Source organism: Mya arenaria, chromosome 12, assembly GCF_026914265.1.
Source record: "Mya arenaria isolate MELC-2E11 chromosome 12, ASM2691426v1".
In the NCBI taxonomy this organism is placed as follows: Eukaryota; Metazoa; Mollusca; class Bivalvia; order Myida; family Myidae; genus Mya; species Mya arenaria.
Window position 1 is genome coordinate 7,752,049 of NC_069133.1, and position 21,389 is coordinate 7,773,437.

General features: G+C 33.2%; 1 protein-coding gene across 1 annotated transcript in view; it reads left to right on the forward strand.

Moving 5' to 3' along the window:
- Positions 1-21,389, forward strand: part of LOC128211386 (von Willebrand factor D and EGF domain-containing protein-like) — a 60,344-nt gene that overhangs the window by 27,595 nt on the left and 11,360 nt on the right. The window contains exons 3-10 of the mRNA XM_052916123.1: positions 9,434-9,607; positions 9,812-9,838; positions 12,627-12,789; positions 13,604-13,709; positions 14,006-14,092; positions 16,397-16,600; positions 17,371-17,538; positions 18,058-18,140. Coding sequence (XP_052772083.1) covers positions 9,434-9,607; positions 9,812-9,838; positions 12,627-12,789; positions 13,604-13,709; positions 14,006-14,092; positions 16,397-16,600; positions 17,371-17,538; positions 18,058-18,140 — 1,012 coding nt within the window. The remainder of the gene's footprint in view (positions 1-9,433; positions 9,608-9,811; positions 9,839-12,626; positions 12,790-13,603; positions 13,710-14,005; positions 14,093-16,396; positions 16,601-17,370; positions 17,539-18,057; positions 18,141-21,389) is intronic.

Genomic DNA, 21,389 nt, shown 5'->3' on the forward strand with positions numbered 1-21,389 from the left:
TTAAAATATTCTTGTTTCAAACCAAGACAGTCGAAATTATGCCCATGGGGTCAAAGCTGGCCCCACCCTTTTGACATACTTTATTATATTTAAAGCTACAGCAATAAAATTTGGACCACGTGTACAATTTTGAAAACAAATATTGATGTTGTGCTCGGATGACCTTAACTGTGACCTTTTGACCTACTTTCTTATTTATGACACAACAGCAATTAAGTTTGGACTATGTGTACAGATTCGAAAACAAATATTTATTTTGTACTTTGTATGTGGCCTTTTGACCTCCTTTCTTATTGTTGAAGCTACACCAATGAAATTTAGTCCATTTGTACTGTTTTAAAAACAATTATCAATGTTGTCCATGGATGACCTTGACTGTGACCTTTTAACCTACTTTCTTATTTTTTAAAGCTGCAGCAATAAAATTGGGACCATGTGTACTATTTTGCAAACCAGCATCAATGCTGTCCTCGGATGACCTTGACTGTGACCTTATGACGTACTTTCTTTTTTTGACGCTACGGCAATGAAATTTGAACCATGTGTGTTGTTTTGTATACAAATATTTATTTTGTACTTCGATGACCTTGTTTGTGACCTTTTGACCTATTTTATTATTGTTGAAGCTAAAAGTAGTGAACTTTGATCCATGTATACAGTTTGCAAAATAATTATCAATATTTTCCTTGGATGACCTTGAATGTGACCTTCTGACGTTCATTCTTATTTTTGAAGCTACAGCAATAGAATTTGGACAATGTGTACAGTTTTGCAAACAAATAACAATGTTGTCCTCGGATGACATTGACTGTGAACTTTTGACCTACTTTCTTATTGTTGAAGCTACAGCATTAAAATTGGACCATGTTTACAGTTTTGCAAACAAGAATCAATGTTGTCCTCGGATAGCCTTGACTGTGGCCTTTTGACCTACTTTCTTATATTTGAAACAACAGCAATGATATTTGGACCATGTGTAAATATTTGAAAACAAATAATTATTTTGTACTTTGGTGACCTTGTTTGTGACCTTTGAAGCTTAAGCAATAAAATTTGAACCATGCGTACAGTTTTGATAACAAATATCAATGTTGTGCTTTGTTGACATTGATTGTGACCTTGTGACCTACTTTCTTTTTTTTTAACTTCAACGATTCGTTGTAGCATGATTGGTTGACATTATTACGTGATGTTATCACGGTTTTCTTCAAAGGTCAAATTGTCCATTGACTGTTGTACAAGTCCTTGCGGCCTAATGGTTTAGGCGGCAGTTTTTCCTTGACTTAACCGGCGTGAATTCGCACCTAAATAAAACCAAAATATATTTTTACACTATAATTTTATTTGTATCTGCAATTTCGGTATCATTGAATAAAATAATGATAAAATAAGTGCTTTCAGATGCATTACCGGGAAAACTTATTTTTGCTCTAAAAGCATGAGCGAGTCCCTTTAAAGCATATGGTTCTCTTTAAATGTGTGCTGTAACTAGTATGTACATGATTTGGAAATGAACTACTGTCTCTGGCACATATTTAGATAGTTTATGCAACTAATCTGCTAACAACATTTTCTGTCCTCAGAAGTTGAACGTGCAACGTTTTTAGCTTACCCAAACACAAAACGTTCCAAGAGAACTATATGTTGCCTATTACCCATACATACATAATCAACAAAACACTTCCTTGTCAATGCTTATGAAAAACACCAGATGTAGAATTCCGGTACATGTTTAAAAACCAGTTCCGGTAACACTCATTGCTGCAACACGGAGTGCATCATTAGCGGTAAAACTAATTTCGTTTTTATTTCATCGATACTTTTTTTGAAAAGGTTTGCTTGTGTCAATTTTCCCTATTCGTCTGCCATTTTTATTTTCGTGAAAATTACATAATTGGTGCACGCGCTCGTCTTTGTCGGGCAATTATGCCATACCTCATAATCGCCCTCACGAGCCGTGATAATCCGACGGGTGGAGACGATATTCATTTTGGCGGGAACAAATTTATATGTATAGTAGCAAAAGTGGTATATATATCTAATAGATATTATTGTTTTTAATCCCATGTTAACTATGAGTAAACGTTTTAGGAGTAAACAAGCTAATATCGATTTTGGCATTTCACAGGGATACCTGTTTGCAATTTTCAACCGGTTTCTATAGATAAATTTTATTCTTGTAAGAAAAAATATTTCTTAATTATAATAAGTCCTGTTCAACTTAACTCAAGATTTGTGGTCAATGACCGTGTGAAAACTTTCAAAAACAGCCGAGAAATTAAGTTAAAACTGCTCGCTGTGTTTTCAGTTTGGCTGGTCGGCATTAATATGTTACAAATATTCATCACTTACAATGAAAACGATTTATATACCCATTGTGCTAGTCAGTAAGCATTTCAGAATATACGGACATACTCTAGATAATATTTTTTGATAAACTGCCAGAACACGAAAATAATAGCACGAAAATAATAGACTATTTTAAATTTATCAAATTTAAAATGAAAGTTCAAAGCTTAATTCACGCATTTTTAGCAATTAAATATAAGGGCCAAACATGAAACTAATCGACTAGATTCAAATTTACCGGTTATAAATTAAAAGGACCCGGCGGAAATGATAACTAGGTCGAATCGACTAGACACCACTTAATTATATCGGTGATAACGCAAGGTACCAGTATAAATATTTCGTGTCCATGGTAACGCATGCCGGGGATGAATGATTAACTCCGATTGAGGAATATAAAAAAAATATTGTCCGCAGCAAGAAAGTATCGCTATTTTGTCATTGGATTAATCCGTCAGAGTTTGGATATTTCCGTGTTTAGTCGGAATGTTTAAAAAATAAGATTGCCATGTAACAATTTAACAACAGCTCAAACCTTTGAACATCAATCAATATATATTCGGAATGTTTACAAAATCAGGTTTCTATTTAATAATTTCACAAAAACTTAATCGTTAGTTATTCAACTCGTGAATCCCCTCTTGTGAACAAAAATATATATAATTATATATTCAATGAAACTCATTCAGCCGCGACTTTAATGCCTTGCATCAACATTCGTCTAGTTGTACATGTATTTGACCAGTAAGAATATGTAGTGCTTGCTATGCTGCACGATATCTGTTCTTATCTTTAGTGTAAGTGAGTGCTGCCTGTTTTTCCAGTGCGGTTTATTTGTTCTCCAAGATTAATTTCGGAACGAAATCATTCCCCCGCTGGCCCATGCGTCTTGGGCTATATCTTGCATTTTCTGCTTGACAGATTTAACTGTGTCAAGTTTTTATTTGGAAATATACCTATATTTTCTCGAGCTTTTCTGTTTTCCATCAGAAAGTTTTGTACATCATGAGACAAATTTCACAATAACATCTCTAAGTTGAATACCTGTTTGTTTCATTTAGAAAATCAATGACTTTGGGTCAGGTTTCTTTAGCTATAGATGTGTTTGGGTTCAGATCCGGTAGCCCGCGTAATATGACGTTAATGCAGATATATCGTTTGCTAATTTTTTTAGAATCTGTTCCGATGTAGAACCCTGGTCAGCTTGCATGTTGCGATCCCATTTTTCATTGTATGGCTTTTCTTTAGTCAGAATTTTTATGGTTTTGTGGTATGCTCCGCCATCTTATCATTATCTTGTTTTTCATCAAACACCTTTCCCACTAAGATCTCTATTATTTTCATTACTGACTGTAAGAGATCTCCTGTCACCTCCATAAGTAGGTCTTTAAGGATACTTTTAATAGGACCATAGTCTTTTGTGACTCCTGCATCCCGTTTTTCACTGATTTTCTTCATAGCATCTAATCGTTCAAGCCTGGCATTTATTTGTTTCATGCGTATCATTATGTCCGCGATGTCTTTGCTGTATGTATTACATGAACAATCATCATACTAACTATTTGTGTTATTTTGATTTTTAATTGTCTGGCATTTTGACATTTGTTTGCTTCTCCTTCACATTCTGCGTTTGTTTATTGTTAATTAAGCTCTGCTCTAGTTCACTAACGCCCTAGTTTTCATAACGTTTTCGTTTCAATTCTATGTCAGTTGTGTTATGTTTCCAATTGTCTCGCCATGTATTGTTTATTAGTTTATTTGTTTACTTGAACGGTGGTCTTGTTTAGTCATAATTTCGTGCCAACTCTTACAAATAATTTTGAGACATGTTAGATCCTCATCCACGAAGAAAATCATTTCACCACACCAAATTTAAGCTTAAATTTATTTATTTTCTTCATGGAATCTGATGCCTACATTTTTTGTCTAAAGGGTACACACCACCATCCATACGGGATCATCAACATTGTGACTACTTAAGATATCAGAGAACTAGATTATTTGTGGGTCGGATTCCTTAAAGAATAATGTTTCAAATTATTTATCATGATACATAACACACCAATAGAAGTCTTTGCTACAAAAAAATTAAAGCAGGCTAAAATGATTAAAACTGAGATTTACAGGCTGAAATTTCTAATTCGGTTATAAGTAATGAGTTAAAAAACAACCAATGTCTAACCAAGTATTTACCTTCCGTGTGTATTAAATGTCAGCAACCATGCAGTTTATGTAATCACAAAACTTATCTCGCATTTAACAGTTTCTGTGTTTCTACAAAACAGCACACTGAACAAAAGATGACACATGTATTAGCGGTCCTTTACATTTAACTGAGGCCTGCTGAAACGCGTTAAATTTAATTATCCAATCACAAAACAGTATAACATTGAGATGAAGTAAATTTGACTAAAACGGGGATGTCAATGGCTAAACCCCATTGTATCAAAACATGGAAATAAGTAGGCGTTTTGTTTGTGATAAAAAATACCAGGCAGCTAAATATGTCTAAACGGCAAGCAAAACATATGACAACGAGGAAATCCCAATAATACTATGTGTGTATAACCCCTTAGACTAGTTGTACATATTTATGTCATATATGAATGTATAAGATGTACCACATGAGGGTTTCTGATGGTTTCTGAGGAACAAAATGGAATACGTTTTTGTATTGACATTGTATATTGTTTGATTCATTAGGCATTGTCACTTTATAAATAGACATATATCATAGTGGTAATATCTATTGATTCAACCATGACATAATTTTTCGAAAGGGAATAGGATTTGTCCATATCACTGATCCAAAATTTACATGAATCAAGACAGACTTTGAAGACACTAATAAAATAAAATAAAATAACAAAATCTGAACTCTACATGTAAATATTTATCAAGTTTCAATCTCGATCAATGGCTTCACTTTAACATAAGACTTTTCATGGAATATAAAAATCCCAAAAGAAAGTATTTTTTTTACTCTGAAGTTATATTTTTCCTAATGTCCACAGTGAAGTTCTGATGGTCCAAGTACAATGTCCAAGCTCAAGAGTCGACCCAGGATTTTTCATCTGAACTAAAATAGTAATTGTACAAGAAACTCAATAAATCAAGTGCTTACTTGAAACTTGAACAATAATTTTGTAAATATTAATATAACCAATCGGCTTGGTAAATGTATAATTTAACCTTAACATATGAAAGTATGAATTATTTTGAAACTTCATTCAATATTTTAGTCTTAATGTCCTTTTTTAAAAAAGCCATCGCTTACTGTCACTGTTTTCCCTGAAAAGCACCAATATATTAGTGCAACATATATAGTAAACAATGGTGGAAAGTCCTCACAGGTCTAGAAGGATCATACAAAATTTAAAATCTTGGACGGTACAAGTGCTCTTAAAACTAAATCAGATATATTCTTACAGCTATTGGTTTACATTAATTGTCTGAATGTAAAAGTTGCTGTTTCATTGCACAAATAAGTACAAATATGTAATAATTAACACTGTTCAGCTACAATTGCGATATTTAAAAGTATTATATTCTCTATTCTTATATACCTATTGCCATTCAAGTGTGATATTTTTTAGACAAAATTAGGTTCACAATAAACTAGAGCTGCAACAGGAGTGACGAAATCCCCCTAATACCATCTTGACACAGGAATGGCAAACTATTTCATTGAAAAGAGGCCATAACTCCGAGGTTATTGTACACTGCATTTCCACTTTTCATGCCTTACCAAAGTATGGTGTTTAATTAAACCACATGGAGTATTTAAGAAGTTACACTGCTGACAAGAAAAAGTAACAAAGGGCAATGAATCTGATAAAGAGAAATGGCTATTGTACACTGAAATTCCTCTCATTGTGCTTTACTATTGTATGAGGTTTATTTAAATTCCATCCAATATTTTTTAAGTTTTGTTCCTGACAAAAAAGTAACAAAGGTCAATAACTCTGTAATTAGCTGAAAAAGAGTTATCATTTATGTGCACTGCACTTCCTCTCATTATGTTCCATCTTTGTATAAGGAAAATGGGGCAATTACTCTGTAATTAGCTGAAATAGAGTTATTGTTCTTTAAAACTTCACTTTCTCTCATTGTGCTCTAGCATTGCATGAAATTTAATTATGGTATATCCAGAAGTGTTCAAGTTATGTTCCGGACAAGGACAAGTAACAAAGGACAAAAACTCTGTAATTAGCTAAAGTAGAGTTAAGGTTCATGTACACTGCACTTCTTCTTATTCTGCTTAACAATTATATGAAGTTTGTTTTAAAATTTCATCTAGTTGTTTTCAAGTACCCTGGACTCGAAAAGGACAATAAATCTGTAATGAGCTGAAATAAAGTTATGGTTATTACGTACTGCGCTTTCACTTGTTATGTTCTTTCATTCTCACATTATTTTCTATCATTGAATGAAGTTTTATTGAATTTCATACAGCAGTTTTGTAGTTATGCTCCGAACAAGGAAAATTGCAACAGATCGACCGCCTGGTCGCCTGACCGACGAACCGACCACAGGGTGACTCCTATTTCCCTTCAAACTTCGTATGTCGGGGGTATTAATATGACTAATCGACAATAAGTGTAGTGCTGGAGATCACCTTACGCTTGGCATTGAAGCATTATATTACTTATGTAATTGCCATTTAAACGTTTTTCGTAATTAAATATGGTGAAGGCTATAGTAGGACCATGATATCAATATTCATCACATATTTGTAGAAAACTATTAGGGCAATGTATGGAGGATAATTGTTTGTTTCAGTGTAAGATCGTAATAAATTTTACCCAGTAAGCGTGATATATATTCTTTCACGAGGTGAAATATATTACAATCTTACACCGAAACGAACAGTCAATTGTTGTTGTTGTTTTTTTAGAGAAGCATGCCAAAATTTATTCGAACGTAACGTCATTTCGGAAATGACGTTGTTGTATTTGTGTCCAATCCCTGTGCGCGCTGACATTTGATTTGGAACTTAGAGCGGACTGAATATTCAAAACAATGAAAAATATCAAAATGTTATTTCACTGTTTGAAACAGTGAAACGTCATGGTTGCTTCTCCGATGACTCTCTATAAACCACCTGATGGCATACGATAACATAACAGTGACAGCTAAAGTACAATTCATTACCAATTATAAGACTGCGGACAAAAAAAAATCAGTGCGCAGGTCTTCATATCAGCAGTCTTATATCACTGGTTTTTAGATATATACGCAAAAATTGGCTAAGCCTAAGACATGTTTTTGTCAAAACGGTAAATCTCTGAGAGTGCAGCTTAAAAAAATCAGAAACAATTTATTAAACCTACCTCATTACTATGGTCATCCATTAGAATAGGAACAAACACGTTTGACTCTGCATTATGGGTATTGATTGGATTGTCGTTAGCATACCAGCAATATATTGACCTTGGTTCAAACTAAACATATACAAAACATTCCTGGCAGGTACCTTTTAAACATTACTATATTTCTGCAAATTGTATGAAATGAGTGTCGTTGTTGGGTGTTTGTGTAAAATTAGTTGCGATGACGAGGTGGTAAGTATATTGGAATCCAAAGTTCGAACCCCACCTCGAGCTTTGTTGATGATCAATAGCAGGTAATTGATCCGGACTGGAAATTGGTTTTCAATCATATGTTCATTTGCATAGCAGGGTTTCTGAGGCATGTCGGAGATGAATGAGTATCTACGATTGAAGAAGCTGTGAAAAATATTGTAAATAGAGTATCGCTATTTTGTCATGTGATAAATCTGTCCGTTTTCGAAATTTTCGTGTTTATTCGGAATGATTACATTAGCTTTACCGTTTGAATTTCAATAAATATTCATACGGAATGTTTACAAAATTAGGTTGCTTTGTAACAACTTTACAAAAGCTTTATCGTTAGTTATTCATCTCGTGAGTGCCCTCATATAAACATCAATACATATATAAATAATACCCATTCAATCGCGTCTTTGATGCTTTGCATCAACATTTTTCTTGTTATTATATCGAATACTCTATTGGTCATCTGTTTCAGCAATTTCCTGCGATTGTCTGCAGCATTCGCTTCTAATACGGATATGCTAATGTGTAAAACATGTACACCCCCCAACTGGTTTGAAACCACAGTTTCAATAGTTTTGTTGATGTTCTCTTACTGTTTTAAACCAATAGCAATGCTTGATCAACTGCTGGAGTAGGTGACGATTTAACACGACTGGTGAGGAGAATATCATTGAAGACATTTGGCAAACCATACTGAACAGAACAGATAGTTTAAAACAATCTTCGTAACCACATATACAAACACAAATCAGGTGATTTAACAGACAATACCAAATATGTAACTTAATGGATGAATATGTGTACATGTCATCACATTCGCCTCTACACCGTTCGCCTTAAACACAGAGCTTCTTTAACAAACAAAGATAATTTTATAATTTCTTTTAGTTCATTAATCGATATAAACACATACGGATGAGATAAATAATATCGTTTAGTTACATATTTTCTTCGAATACTATCAAAACAAATACTTATGTTTTCTTTCATAATATTCAGCCAAACATAAATTATTTATGTGTTAACATTATAAAACATAAAACAACGACTGTATAGGAGTAGTCTATACCGGAAGAGTATACTTATTAACACACACTACAAATAATAAACATCACTCTTTCAATGGTTTCATGACCGCTTCGTGTGGCAAATGTGTCCATGCACTTAAACATAGCATCAGAAAAATAAAATAAAATCACTTTGCACAAAGCGACTGCTGTAAAAGTCCGTGAAACAGCCTCATTCACTCTGTTATACATTGTCATCCTCTCCCAACTTTCAGAACGACACAAAATCTTTATCTGAAAAATATAAAACGTTATGAATATGTTCAAAATTTAACAATATATTTGAACCTTGAACCTCAAAACATTTCTTTGTTAACTCTGTTGGACACTGAGTTTGTCCTTGCAGTTTTTATTGTATTATAAACCATTTTAATTGGGACAGAATTCAAACAATACGTAATTGTATTTATAAAATGGAGATTTCTTTTTTGTGTTCAGGTATCCACCCTTCGACGGAAGAAATGAATGATGATGACATCGCGGACATAACTGTTTGTGCACGAACCGCGTATGCCAGTTGCGTAGAAGAAAGAAAATTGAAATTGAGGAAATGCGGAAATGAAACACAGTATAATCTAAAATATACCATACCGAAATCTGCGTACTGTTTTGGTAAGTAGTAGCGGTTGTGGCGGTTGGATATATCATGCTGATATGTGTTCTCCTAATCAAATTATTCCTTTGTGAGTCGCTTTGAATTGTTTACTCTTGTTCTTTTTTAGACAAATCTTGTATGGTAAATACATGAACTAATATTACGATCTATACAGTTTTATGTCAATAAATGTATTTCGTCTTCTTTAATTTATTTCACAGATCCACCCGGAATTGGACATCTTTCAGGTTAGAGTGATAATAAGCTTGTCTGATTTTTCAATACCACATTTACAATTTCGAGGTAAACAGATTATAAGTATCTACCATAGGCGAGAATGTAATATAGGTTAATCCCGACCCGAGCGTAGAGTGTTTTGCGGATAACAATGTTTACCGAGTTTCCGCAAAACACCCTGCGCTAGGGTTGGGATGAACCTATCTTACACGAGCGGCCATGGAAGATGCTTTTTCTCCCACCTCAGTTAATCAAAATTAAGTAAAAATGTTTTTTGCTGGAACTCTTTTGTGCGTTGTGAAAATAAATGCGTATGGATACGCGGTAATTCGTGGTTGTCATGGATATGCGCGCAATGATTTAAATTATGTCAAATCGGTCTTTTAATAGTTCTGAGGATAATGAAGCATTATTTCTTGAAATGTGCGTGAAAACTTTTTTATGGTGACATTTGGAGAAATAATTCATGAGCGTTCTAAATATTGCCACAAGACAATGTTTCTATGATGCTAGAGACGACAGTCTTCAACAAGGGAGATAATTACAATGTGATGACCATTAAAAAGGAGTTTCATACGGGTACTTGTTTTATCTTTGCCCGTGGGCAAGATAAGATTTTCTTAAATGGTCAAATTTTTGGATCTACTTATCTGAGGTGGGAGAAAGTTTTGTCATAATCAAAGGATTTACTGTGGCAATGAAACAAAGACAGTTGAAATATGCATACAACAAAGTAGTCGCGACAGGATAGAGATAATAAATAAGATTTTAAGATTATATTTTTCGTTTCAAGTGCTGTTACGGTTTGATTATATTTACTGGAATGATATGATCTATTAGTTGAAACGTTTAAGACAAGTTTATTATGTAGTAAGTGGTAATATGCGTTTAATATATAGTATTATATACACAATGGAGCGTCCGAGCGCGTTTTATGCATGAACGCACGAACAAAACAAATTAGTTCTTCTTTTATTTTTCTCTGTTTGTTTAATGTGTTTTGATTTTAAGAAAAAAGTATTACATGCAAATCAAGGTGAGAAATATGTTATCGGTGTTTAAGGTGAGGGAAAAAGAACGGCGGATATTCGAAAAGGCGTTCACCATTGGTACAGTGATGTCACGCTTGTCCTGAATGCATCAATAAAAAAACAACAATGCCGTCATAACGCAGAGCGGTCCATGAGAAATGAACATTAGTTTTTGTGTCGCCTCACTAGGCGACATATAGAGGTTACTTTTGTCGGCGGCGGCGGCGGCGGCGGCGGTCGCGTCCCGTTTTCGAATTCGGGGCATATCTCATAAACTATTAGTGGTATCAATTTGAAATTTCATATGTAGATAGATCTCATTGAGGGCAAGTTCAGTGCACAAAAACTGTTACTCTTGCTTCCATACTTTCAGAGTTATTGCTCTTTGTTAATTTTCATGCTTAAAGTATTGTCCGGGTCATATCTTGTAGAATATAAGAGTTATCAACTTGAAACTTCATATGTAGATAGATCTCCTGGAGGGCAAGTGCAGTGCACAATAACAATAACTATTGCTTTCTTAGTTTTAGAGTTATTGCCCTTTGTTAATTTTAATGCTTAATGTTTTGTCCTGGGCATATCTTGAAGAAAATATGAGGTATCAATTTGAAACTTTATAGCTAGATAGATCTTATTGAGAGCAAGTGCAGTGCAAAAAAACAGTAACTCTTGCATCTATATGTTTATAGTTATTGCCCTTTGTTAAATTTCAAGCTTTCAAATTTTGTCAGGGACATATATCGTAAAATATAAGATGTATCAACCTGAAACTTAATAGGTAGATAGATATCATTGAGGGCAAGTGCTGTGCACAAGAACCGTAAATCTTGCTTCCATAATTTTTAGAGTAATTGCCCTTTGTTAATTTTCGATGTTAATTTTTGTCCAGCTTAACGTTGTTACCTTGAGTTCAAATGCCACCTACACTTGAAAGTTAAATGGCAACATCATTGTCTATAAATGAATAAAATGCCAATCTAACAGCTATATTGTCGACAGTAAATAATTTGTCAGGCGACACATCCGACTCGCGGAGTTCTTATTTCTCTATAGAAGAGTCTAGAGCAATGTAAATATTTAAAAACGTCGTAGTTGATAAGGTACTCTGCTTGTTGCCATGATTAAAAAAAATGTTTAATCCACCATAAGGCGGATTTGTTCTATGATAAAATCTGAGTGAAAGCTGAACGTTCCCAAAGGATCCTTTCCTACCGTTTTAGAGACAGACTCGCACATTTACCAAAATATTGATTTTGCTTACTCTGTATGTATACTAAGAGAAATGCAGGAAGTTTATTGTGTATCCTGTTTTGGCAGTTATATTCACGGAAATATATATTTTGTATGTAATGAAATTCAGATGTATATATGGTGTATCTACTCTTGAAAATACTCGCAATACAAACCAAGACATTATTCTTTTGAAGAGGGGATTTCATATTTTAGATAGTGTCTTCATTTAATTTTACGCAGGATGAACGCGCTTGCTAACATTCTCGTTTTGAATTTCAGGTGATCTAAGTTAATCCCTTATTTTTGAAAACGTTTGTTTAGATGTTACAACTGATGAATAAGATTATTTGTTTTACACTTTGTAGTTGTTTTAAAAGTAGTATTCTTTTATGTTTTTAAACAGTAAAGGGAACAGGCAACTAACCTTCGATAGGAATTCTACTTCAGGCAATATTGAGTTTTCGAAACAAATAGTCATGTTTAGCCAACATACGCCACAAAAGATTGATTTTTTAGATCTAATCTTGTATTGTAGAATTTACTGAGCCACCTGCTGATGTGGACCTCGGCCATATGTTTATAAAGCCGTGGCTTAAATTCGAACAGGCGATAAACGATCAAAATGAAATTTATACCAAACCAACGAGTACTTTCGAATGCGTATTCAATGACCAAGGTTACTTCTACACGTCATACTGGTATAGCTTTAACTTATAAAAGTTCTGACATGTCTGTATGTCTTTAATATTTCAAGTTCTGACATGTCTGTATGTCTTTAATATTTCAAGTTCTGACATGTCTGTATTTCTTTAATATTTCAAGTTCTGACATGTCTTCATGCCTTTGATTTATTGAAATATGACATGTCTGCCTGTCTGTCTTTAATTTGTAAAGTTCTGACCTGTCTGTATGTCTTTTATTCATAAAGTTCGACATTTATGTATGTATGCCTTTAGCTAAATTGGTTCTGACATGACTTTGATTTATGAAGATCTTAAATGTCGGCATGCCTTTAATTACTTTAATTCTGAAATGTCTGCTTGCCTTTAATTTATTAAGTCTATTAGGTTTATTAGTTCTGACATGTCTGCATGCCTTTGATTTATAAAATCTGTCATGTCTGCATGCCTTTGATTTATAAAGTTCTAACGTGTCTGCATGCCTTTAATTTATAAAGTTCTAACGTGTCTGCATGCCTTTGATTTATAAAGATCTGACATATTTGTATGCTTTTAATTTATAAAAATATGACATATCAGTATGCTTTAAATTTATTAAAATCTGGCATTTCTGTATGCCTTTAATACATAGAAATCTGATATGTTTGTACCTTTTATTCATCAAGTTCTGACATATCTGTATGCCTTAAATGTATAAAGATATGGAATGTATATATAAGTATATGCGTTTAATTTATAAAGCTCGGACATGTCTTTTGTGGTTTTAAGTAGTCTATCTCGGATCGTATTTAGCTTATACTTATTTATATTGATTTCCATGTTCATATTTAAGGTATGTAAACAATAAGGAGATTATGCGAATGGGCCCAAGTCAAAACGAAACGCACATTTTGACGGAAGAAACACTCAAAGTTCAAAAAATTGTGATGGGATTCAACGTAAGCATTGGTTTAAACTTTATTTATTTAACAACAATTATGAAGAAATTTATATTAACATTTCCTTAGTCACTCTTGTTGGCACGATGTTGCGCGAACATGTGTCAGTGTTGTGGGGGAAACAGGGGAGAACCCGGAGATAACCAGCTTGTCCGGCTTGGTGACCATAAACCAAACTCAGATTCGCCAAGGTATCTGAAATATATTACAGATGAATTAAAAGACAGTATTTAGGTTGAAATTCCTAACAAACACAGTTTAAAGCATTTGATTATGACTGTTTACAAACTATTTAGGTCATATGCGGTTTGCGCGTATCTGCAGACAAGACTGGACAAAGAACCCAACTTAATTCATCAGATTCATTCTTTGCTGGAATACAGGTACGAACACTGTTATGTTTTTGTCCAACAATAATTTTTATTTTTATTGATCTGCTTGAACAGATTATTGAAAATCTTAAAAGGAGGCGCACGCAGATTAGGAAAAAATGCTAGTGTTCAATAACTAGTAAAGACTATTAGGGCGGCGTATGTTTTATTCAGCGTTGACATTCATAAACAAAACAAAGTGGTAAACCAACAATCCTGTACATACATGTTGGCATCACGAATATGGGGTATTTGTTGACTTAAGTACAAAAAGATGTTCTACTTGCTACGAGTTCATTTTTACTATCTATTTTTTAAACTGAATTGTGAAATTCAAGACATGTAATTGTATTAAACTGTACTATCAAATCGCTCAATGTCAATATTTCTTTACCTATTTATGCGGTCCAGTGATTAAATGCATGCTAACGGTGGCACAGAGGTGACATCCGCAACAAATATTTTAACATGCTTATGACGGGGAACATTTGTTTTAATTTCATTGTTTTCATTTTTATTTCATATCAATATCTTTCATTTATTTTGAAACCGCGTTCTTTCTTAAACGATAACAAAACATGTTCATGTTTCATTACTTCAATGGTCTCAACACTATTTATCACCATGGAGAATATGTCAAATGACACTGTAGTTACTTTTCCTATTAGACTTGTAATGCAGATTTTTTAGCAAAAACTATTTTGATAGGGCTTTTCCCATACAAAGTAAATAAAATGAAACATTTTTGGTCAAATGTCCTAGCTAAGATGTCTTGATCGTTTAAACACAGATCTCGTATCTCTTTTGAATAAATCTTGATTGTTCAATTAAACCAATCGATTTTTATTTGGAAAATTCTCTATCAAAATCGACTTTCAATTGATCTTATTTAATCCATGAGTTGATTAACATAACAGTTGAATTGATTAGAAACTAAGCGCACGCACACATCACTTACTCGAATTGTTCGCTATCAAACTGCAAAAGAACTCGTGGTACCTGAATAGCGATCCCGAAAATGTTCTTTGTTTTGAGTAAATTCCAGTTATCATTACGACTAAAGTGTAAATACTTTAAGATATTTTCCTTATAATTCGGGTCATAATTCTTAGCTATTTTACACAAAACATCTTTAGATAGTAGTTTTTAGATTTCTGCTATTCAAGTTGCTCCATGCAGAAATGCCATAGCAACCGAAAAAAAAACAACATTAAAAATAATTTCGGCAACATTCTTTACCTTATTCTACCTTTTTACCGAGGTTTCTGCATTTGAAAAATGAAAAAGTTCGAAGTAAATAGTCTAGTAGAAAACGACACTTGTTTTTTTAAGCTTTCGTTCTCAAAATAGGACATCTGATCTTTCCACAAAATTCTCAGCTGGAAAACTTCAATAAATTGTGATTAGAGTATTCCATTTCATCTCCTTTAATGTGCTCAAATGTTTACAACTCTAAAACATATAGACGTGTTAAAATCTTCAAGATAATGTAGGCCAATAATTATTATGTCATCAAACTTGAACAATAGAATTGCAAATTCGATTACAATCAATCGCAGATAAAAATGTTTGAAAATGAATTAGCATTTCAATAATGCAATGGAAACAACAGACACAAGCTGAAGTCTTTGATGCATTCAAAGTGACACTATTATTCAAAACAAATACATACACATGTACAACAAATATGTATTTTGAGTGATAATCCTTTAACTACTTACTTATAATAACGCATTTATGGAGAGTATTAATTACTGATAACAAGATTGTAACCGTGTATGTAAAAGCTGAAAACGCAAAAATATATTAAATGATTGGTGAATGCTAAAAATTTACTGCGATCTACTATCGTCTCATGAGGTAGAAATACCGTATTCTCTGCGCCTTTCGTTCAAATTAAACTCGGAATCCTTCATAAGAACCATTGTTTTCGACATTTATTCATCCCTTAAAACAATTGTATTAATTGTGGTAAATCTTATTTTGGAGTAAGGATTTATTGTATGTCGATCGGCATCCAACACCAAATGAAACCGACTGCAGTCATCAGCGATTTGACGTATAGTTTAACTTATCACCATGAACTAATTTCTAAAAAGGTATCATCATGTCCCCCGCACAGAACACATGCATATACAGTTTGCATGTATTTTAGATTAACCGACCAATTAAATCGTAGCTTTAAATTATGCTCACAATGGCGGCACGGTTACTGACGGGTCTCTTTGAAGTGTCGAAAACTTACTGTAACGCACGATATAATGATTGTATTTGACTCACTTAATGTATTATATCCTGTTTTATGGTATTTTACAGGCTACAGAACCTCTGATTTATATGACTAAAACAGACGATGCAGAAGTAAAGTTTAAGGTCACTGTTCCAGTCGGTGCTATATATAACGAAGAAAATCAAGAGGATTTGTCTACTACTTTAAGCATGATAAATCCAATGTCTACAAGAGAATGCGGACAACTAGTCTTTCTATCACACAACAGTAGATGTGGACTTGAGATTACAGTAAGATATCCATTCCCACGCAAACAAATGTATTCTGTTTAAAGTGGCACTACTGGAGTCACTGGTCCGGCGGTCGATCGGACTTCTAACTTTAAAGGAGTTTATAGCGCGAATAACTTAAACATATTTAATAAGATCTAACATACAAAAGCAATGTTTTCAATCTTTGTTTTTCCTTAATGAAATTTACAAGCAAACTACTTTCACAGTATAATATATGCTGATCTAGAACGCGCCGTTTTCAAAACAATTCCCTACGTTTAAGATGTATATGTCTTATACTTGGTACACATTATCACCATACACTGTACTGGAGCCTAACAAATGTTTATATCGCATATGATATTAACAGCTATAATAGTATGTAGCCTGAAATCGCAAAACATAACATCTTTTAAACGTGGCGTGCGGGGTATTTATAACTCCTGTGGTAGCTGCAGTTTATGTTAATTACCACAATACCGTACAACCGCCGTATTCAATAGAGAATGTGAGGTATAAAGGCAGCGTCGCCGCACTTTCAAGTCAGCTCTTTAAGTTTAGCCTTAAGTTTTGTATTCCATTTTTACCAAGTTTGGTAGCAATGTTAATGGTCAAAATAAATCGTCACATAGGTTCCATGTTCATCAATATCTCACAACAATAAGAAAAATGGTCATCTAGTATTTGTCTTTTGAAATACGAATGATGAAGTTAATTTCTTAGCTGTGTGCACAGAGTGTAGCCTCTAATAAATATTACATGTTTCTGAAGTTTATGACGGTTTGTAGGCTTATACAGAGGACACTATAAATAAATGGGATAGCAACTACACCTATACGTTCAATATATCAACATCCACAACCGACGTAAATGGTGGGGAATACTTTCAGTTTAGACTTCAGAATCAAAACATAGGACATAATATTTGGCGTGGTTACACAACTGATGTTATTCAAGTAAGTGAATGTTTCAACCAGACGTAAAATTATTATTTAATAAGTAACTTCCAGGTAGAATACATTTGATATCATTTTAAGTCATCTATATATCGAAGGCACATTAAATGTCAATTTTTGTAACTATCTTTGAGTTTGTTTAAATACAAGAAAGGGGGCACATGAAACAAAAGGCAGATCTTATATATATATATTATATATATGTACTTCAAGCAATTAAAACAGTATTTCAATTTTTATAGCTTACATTTATTTCAGTTCTCTATATAAACTTGCTACTTTACCTGACATTTAGAAGTACCTGATTAAGGGATTTTAATCAGCCATCAAATTTGATAAAATCATATGGGAAATTTACATTTCAAAAAAGTATTGAATATAAACCGTTAATCATAAATTAACGTAGAATCATTGTTCTAACGGAAGGTTCAAACACTCGGATATACCTTTCAAAATTGTTTTATATTATTTATTTAACTTCCAATTTTTGTTCATTTGGTGATTGTTTTTTTTAATCAGATAATTGTAACTGATAGTACCACGACGTATATGACACCATGTTTTTCCCATGTTGACCCGCACCATCGAACCTTCGACGGATAGTAAGTAACCTATTTCAAACAGTAAAACATAAATAAATTTAGTGTAAATTAAAGTGTAGTTGAAAGATTTGAAGTTTCAAGATATCTCATTACATAAAGTTTAAGACTCGGACATTATAAAGTATGAATATGTATGCTATGTAAATTTGTCTTTTTCACTAACGGAATTTGTACGGTGTAGCGTAATACTACAAAGAACTCTCTAAGTGTCCACTGGGACTTGTTAACTTAACTTTAAGCATAAAAAGACAATGATTCCGAGTCCATACATTTATTTACGTTTACAATTTTAACATATCTATTTACAAAAAGTGAGCTACTAGAAGACAGACTAACATCATCTGCTCCCCAAAAGTAATCTGAATTCAAATCATTCAAATCATGCTGTTCATATACTAGAATATGCTGCAAATGTGGGCTACGCCTGTCAGTCTTTACATTCAATTCGTGTGTCGTCTAGACAGGTTATTTGCTTTAGATACGTTTTTGGGGTGTTTTTACAACTTAATTAGCATATTCTGTATATAACAGAAATTAACAATAAGACTATCTGTCAACAACTGTTTAATTGCATGCATAATTATGGTTTCGAAGCACGATTTGCCATTGCTGGGTGGTATATTTACTTAAATCATATTTGTTAATATGACAGTCTTTACCTTCTAGCAAATCATGCTTCATTACGATAAAATCTTTGTTCGATGGGCGACAATTTGTACAATAAATTATTAGTGAATTTTGAAAGTTCCTCTTCCTTATTTTACTAAATAAGAACTTAATGTTCTCCCCATTAATATAAGTGTCCATAACTTGTTATGCGACACACGTCCCGAAATTTTCAAGATTTTATCGTTGTAGTTCCATTATACATAAATTCCATGTATTTTTATTATTAACAATACCCTATATCCTACAAACTTCTTATCCGACCTATCGTGTATTGTGATTAAATACCACACTTCTATATATTAAATACGCCAAAAATAAAATAAAACATAATCTCGTATTTATAATAATAAATGATTTAACCACGCCAAAATGGGAACAAAACATAATCTCGTAGTTATTATAAAAAGTTATGTTTCTGTATTTTAGTATAATGTTATCGCGTTTGCCCTCCCATGGAAAATCATGCTTCAGTTGTATTTACAACAATATATTACGATAAAATCTTTGTCCGATGAGAGACTATTTGTACAATAAATTATTAGTGAATTTTGAAAGTTCCTCTTCCTTATTTTACTAAATAAGAACTTAATGTTCTCCCCATTAATATAAGTGTCCATAACTTGTTATGCGACACCGACAGATGCATCTTCAAAACATACACGACTAGTATCAGAAAAATGTTATTGAATAATTTCGAAAGTATTTTATAACAAATTGGTTATACGGCCATTTCAAAGGTACACAGTTTGAGCATAAACACAAATGATTTACATTACATGAAAAATAGACATGGTACAAAACATTAAGTATACAGTAATGAGAAAAAAAGCTTATAAGCCTGTAATTTGTCTCGGTTCTGTCATCCTGTCAAGCTGCTTAAAATATTAATGATATGAGATATGATGAATAAATTAAAAGATAGAAGAAAGTTTATTCAAGGAAATATAACACACAATACATATTTGAAATAGGCCAAGATTACCCGTTAAATTCATAGAATACAATGGCTGACGTAAACACATACAAATACTTATAGAGAACAAGAAAACAAACTATAAACAGGTATAATTGTATCAAATAAACAGCAACTGTATCTATAAAGTTTGATATACATATCATGAATAAATAAATGAATTAAACTATAAACTAGTATATTTGTGTCATATAATTAACAACAGTATCTATACAATTTGATCAACATATCATAAAAGACACCTGACGTATGCACTTTATCCATGCATTGGCATGGATATGAGGCAGGAGAGCGGTTAAAGTGAAGTTAGTGATAACATCGAAATAAAAAAGGTGACGGGAAAAAACGGTGAGAGTAAGGGATGTGGAAAAGTTAGGTCAATGGTGAGTTCAATTTTATTTTGAATTATGTAGTAGACCAGAAACGTTTTGTTTGTCAAATATAGTGGTGAATATATGTCTTAATATAAATATGTTTGCCTGAAGAGTGGCTTCCTTTGATCTAAATAGTATTATTTGGAGAGACAATGGCCTGAAAATGGATAACTGATCTAAGAAATCATATCTTTGAGCATGATATAATGAACAGTTTAGGAAGTGATTGTATGTATCCTCGATCTGTCTGCATTTGCAGTCGGGGTTATCGACAATAAATTTGGAGAACAGATGTTCGTTAAGAATAATTCAGTGCATACGCAGTCTTGCGAGAGGAGCACTCGATTTGCGATCACGCTCATAGCGGAACTGGGGTACTGTATTATGTTATTGTTAAGGTTATATTGTGGGGCCCCGCCCAAACAGGACACTTATTTTAAAACAAACCTTCGTTATATTAATGTCGTGTCGTCGTCTACATCAATGTGCATTGCTATCAGAATGAATACTTGAAATCATGACTTACAATCCGATAGCTTTTATTTCCTTTATGGTCATATTGTCAAATAATGGTTATAATACATAAAATAATCCTTAACCAATATTCCAACGCTTGTACACGTTTAATTCCTTTGTGCTAGCATCATAGTATCGAGTTTGCGACTGTGTAAATCCAGAACATGCTTTCCGATTTTGAGAAACTAAATAGTCTTACACGGTAACTTCCCTCAATTAAAGTTTAGCCAGTGTATTTGTATATGCTATACAAAAGTTAACTGTTTAGATTCAGTCATGAAGAGGCAATATTTAAACGTAGGTTTAATTAATATCGTATATAGAAATTCGATCTTCTGCACGTCTCGATTCCTAGATACTTACATGGCGGCCGACTCTCGTGTGCTTTGACGATGACGTCATCGACCAAAGTATGGTAGCGACCGAATTTGGGTAGCGACCATGGTGGGGTAGAAGTGTGGCGCAAACTTCAGACCGATTCTTGGTAGTCTTTTCTGGGTAGAATCTACCGAGTTTATACCAAAAATGGTTAAACGACCATAGTCGGGAAGCTGGGTATATAAGGCGTTGTCATCTTAGTTTCGGTATCGAATTTTTAAATATCACAAAGAAACGCAAGGCTTGCGACATATAGATTTTGCTAATAATAAAAATAATACATTCTCAACATTATATAAGCACATTATAAGTGTTTAAAGCAAGTAACGAATTAAAATT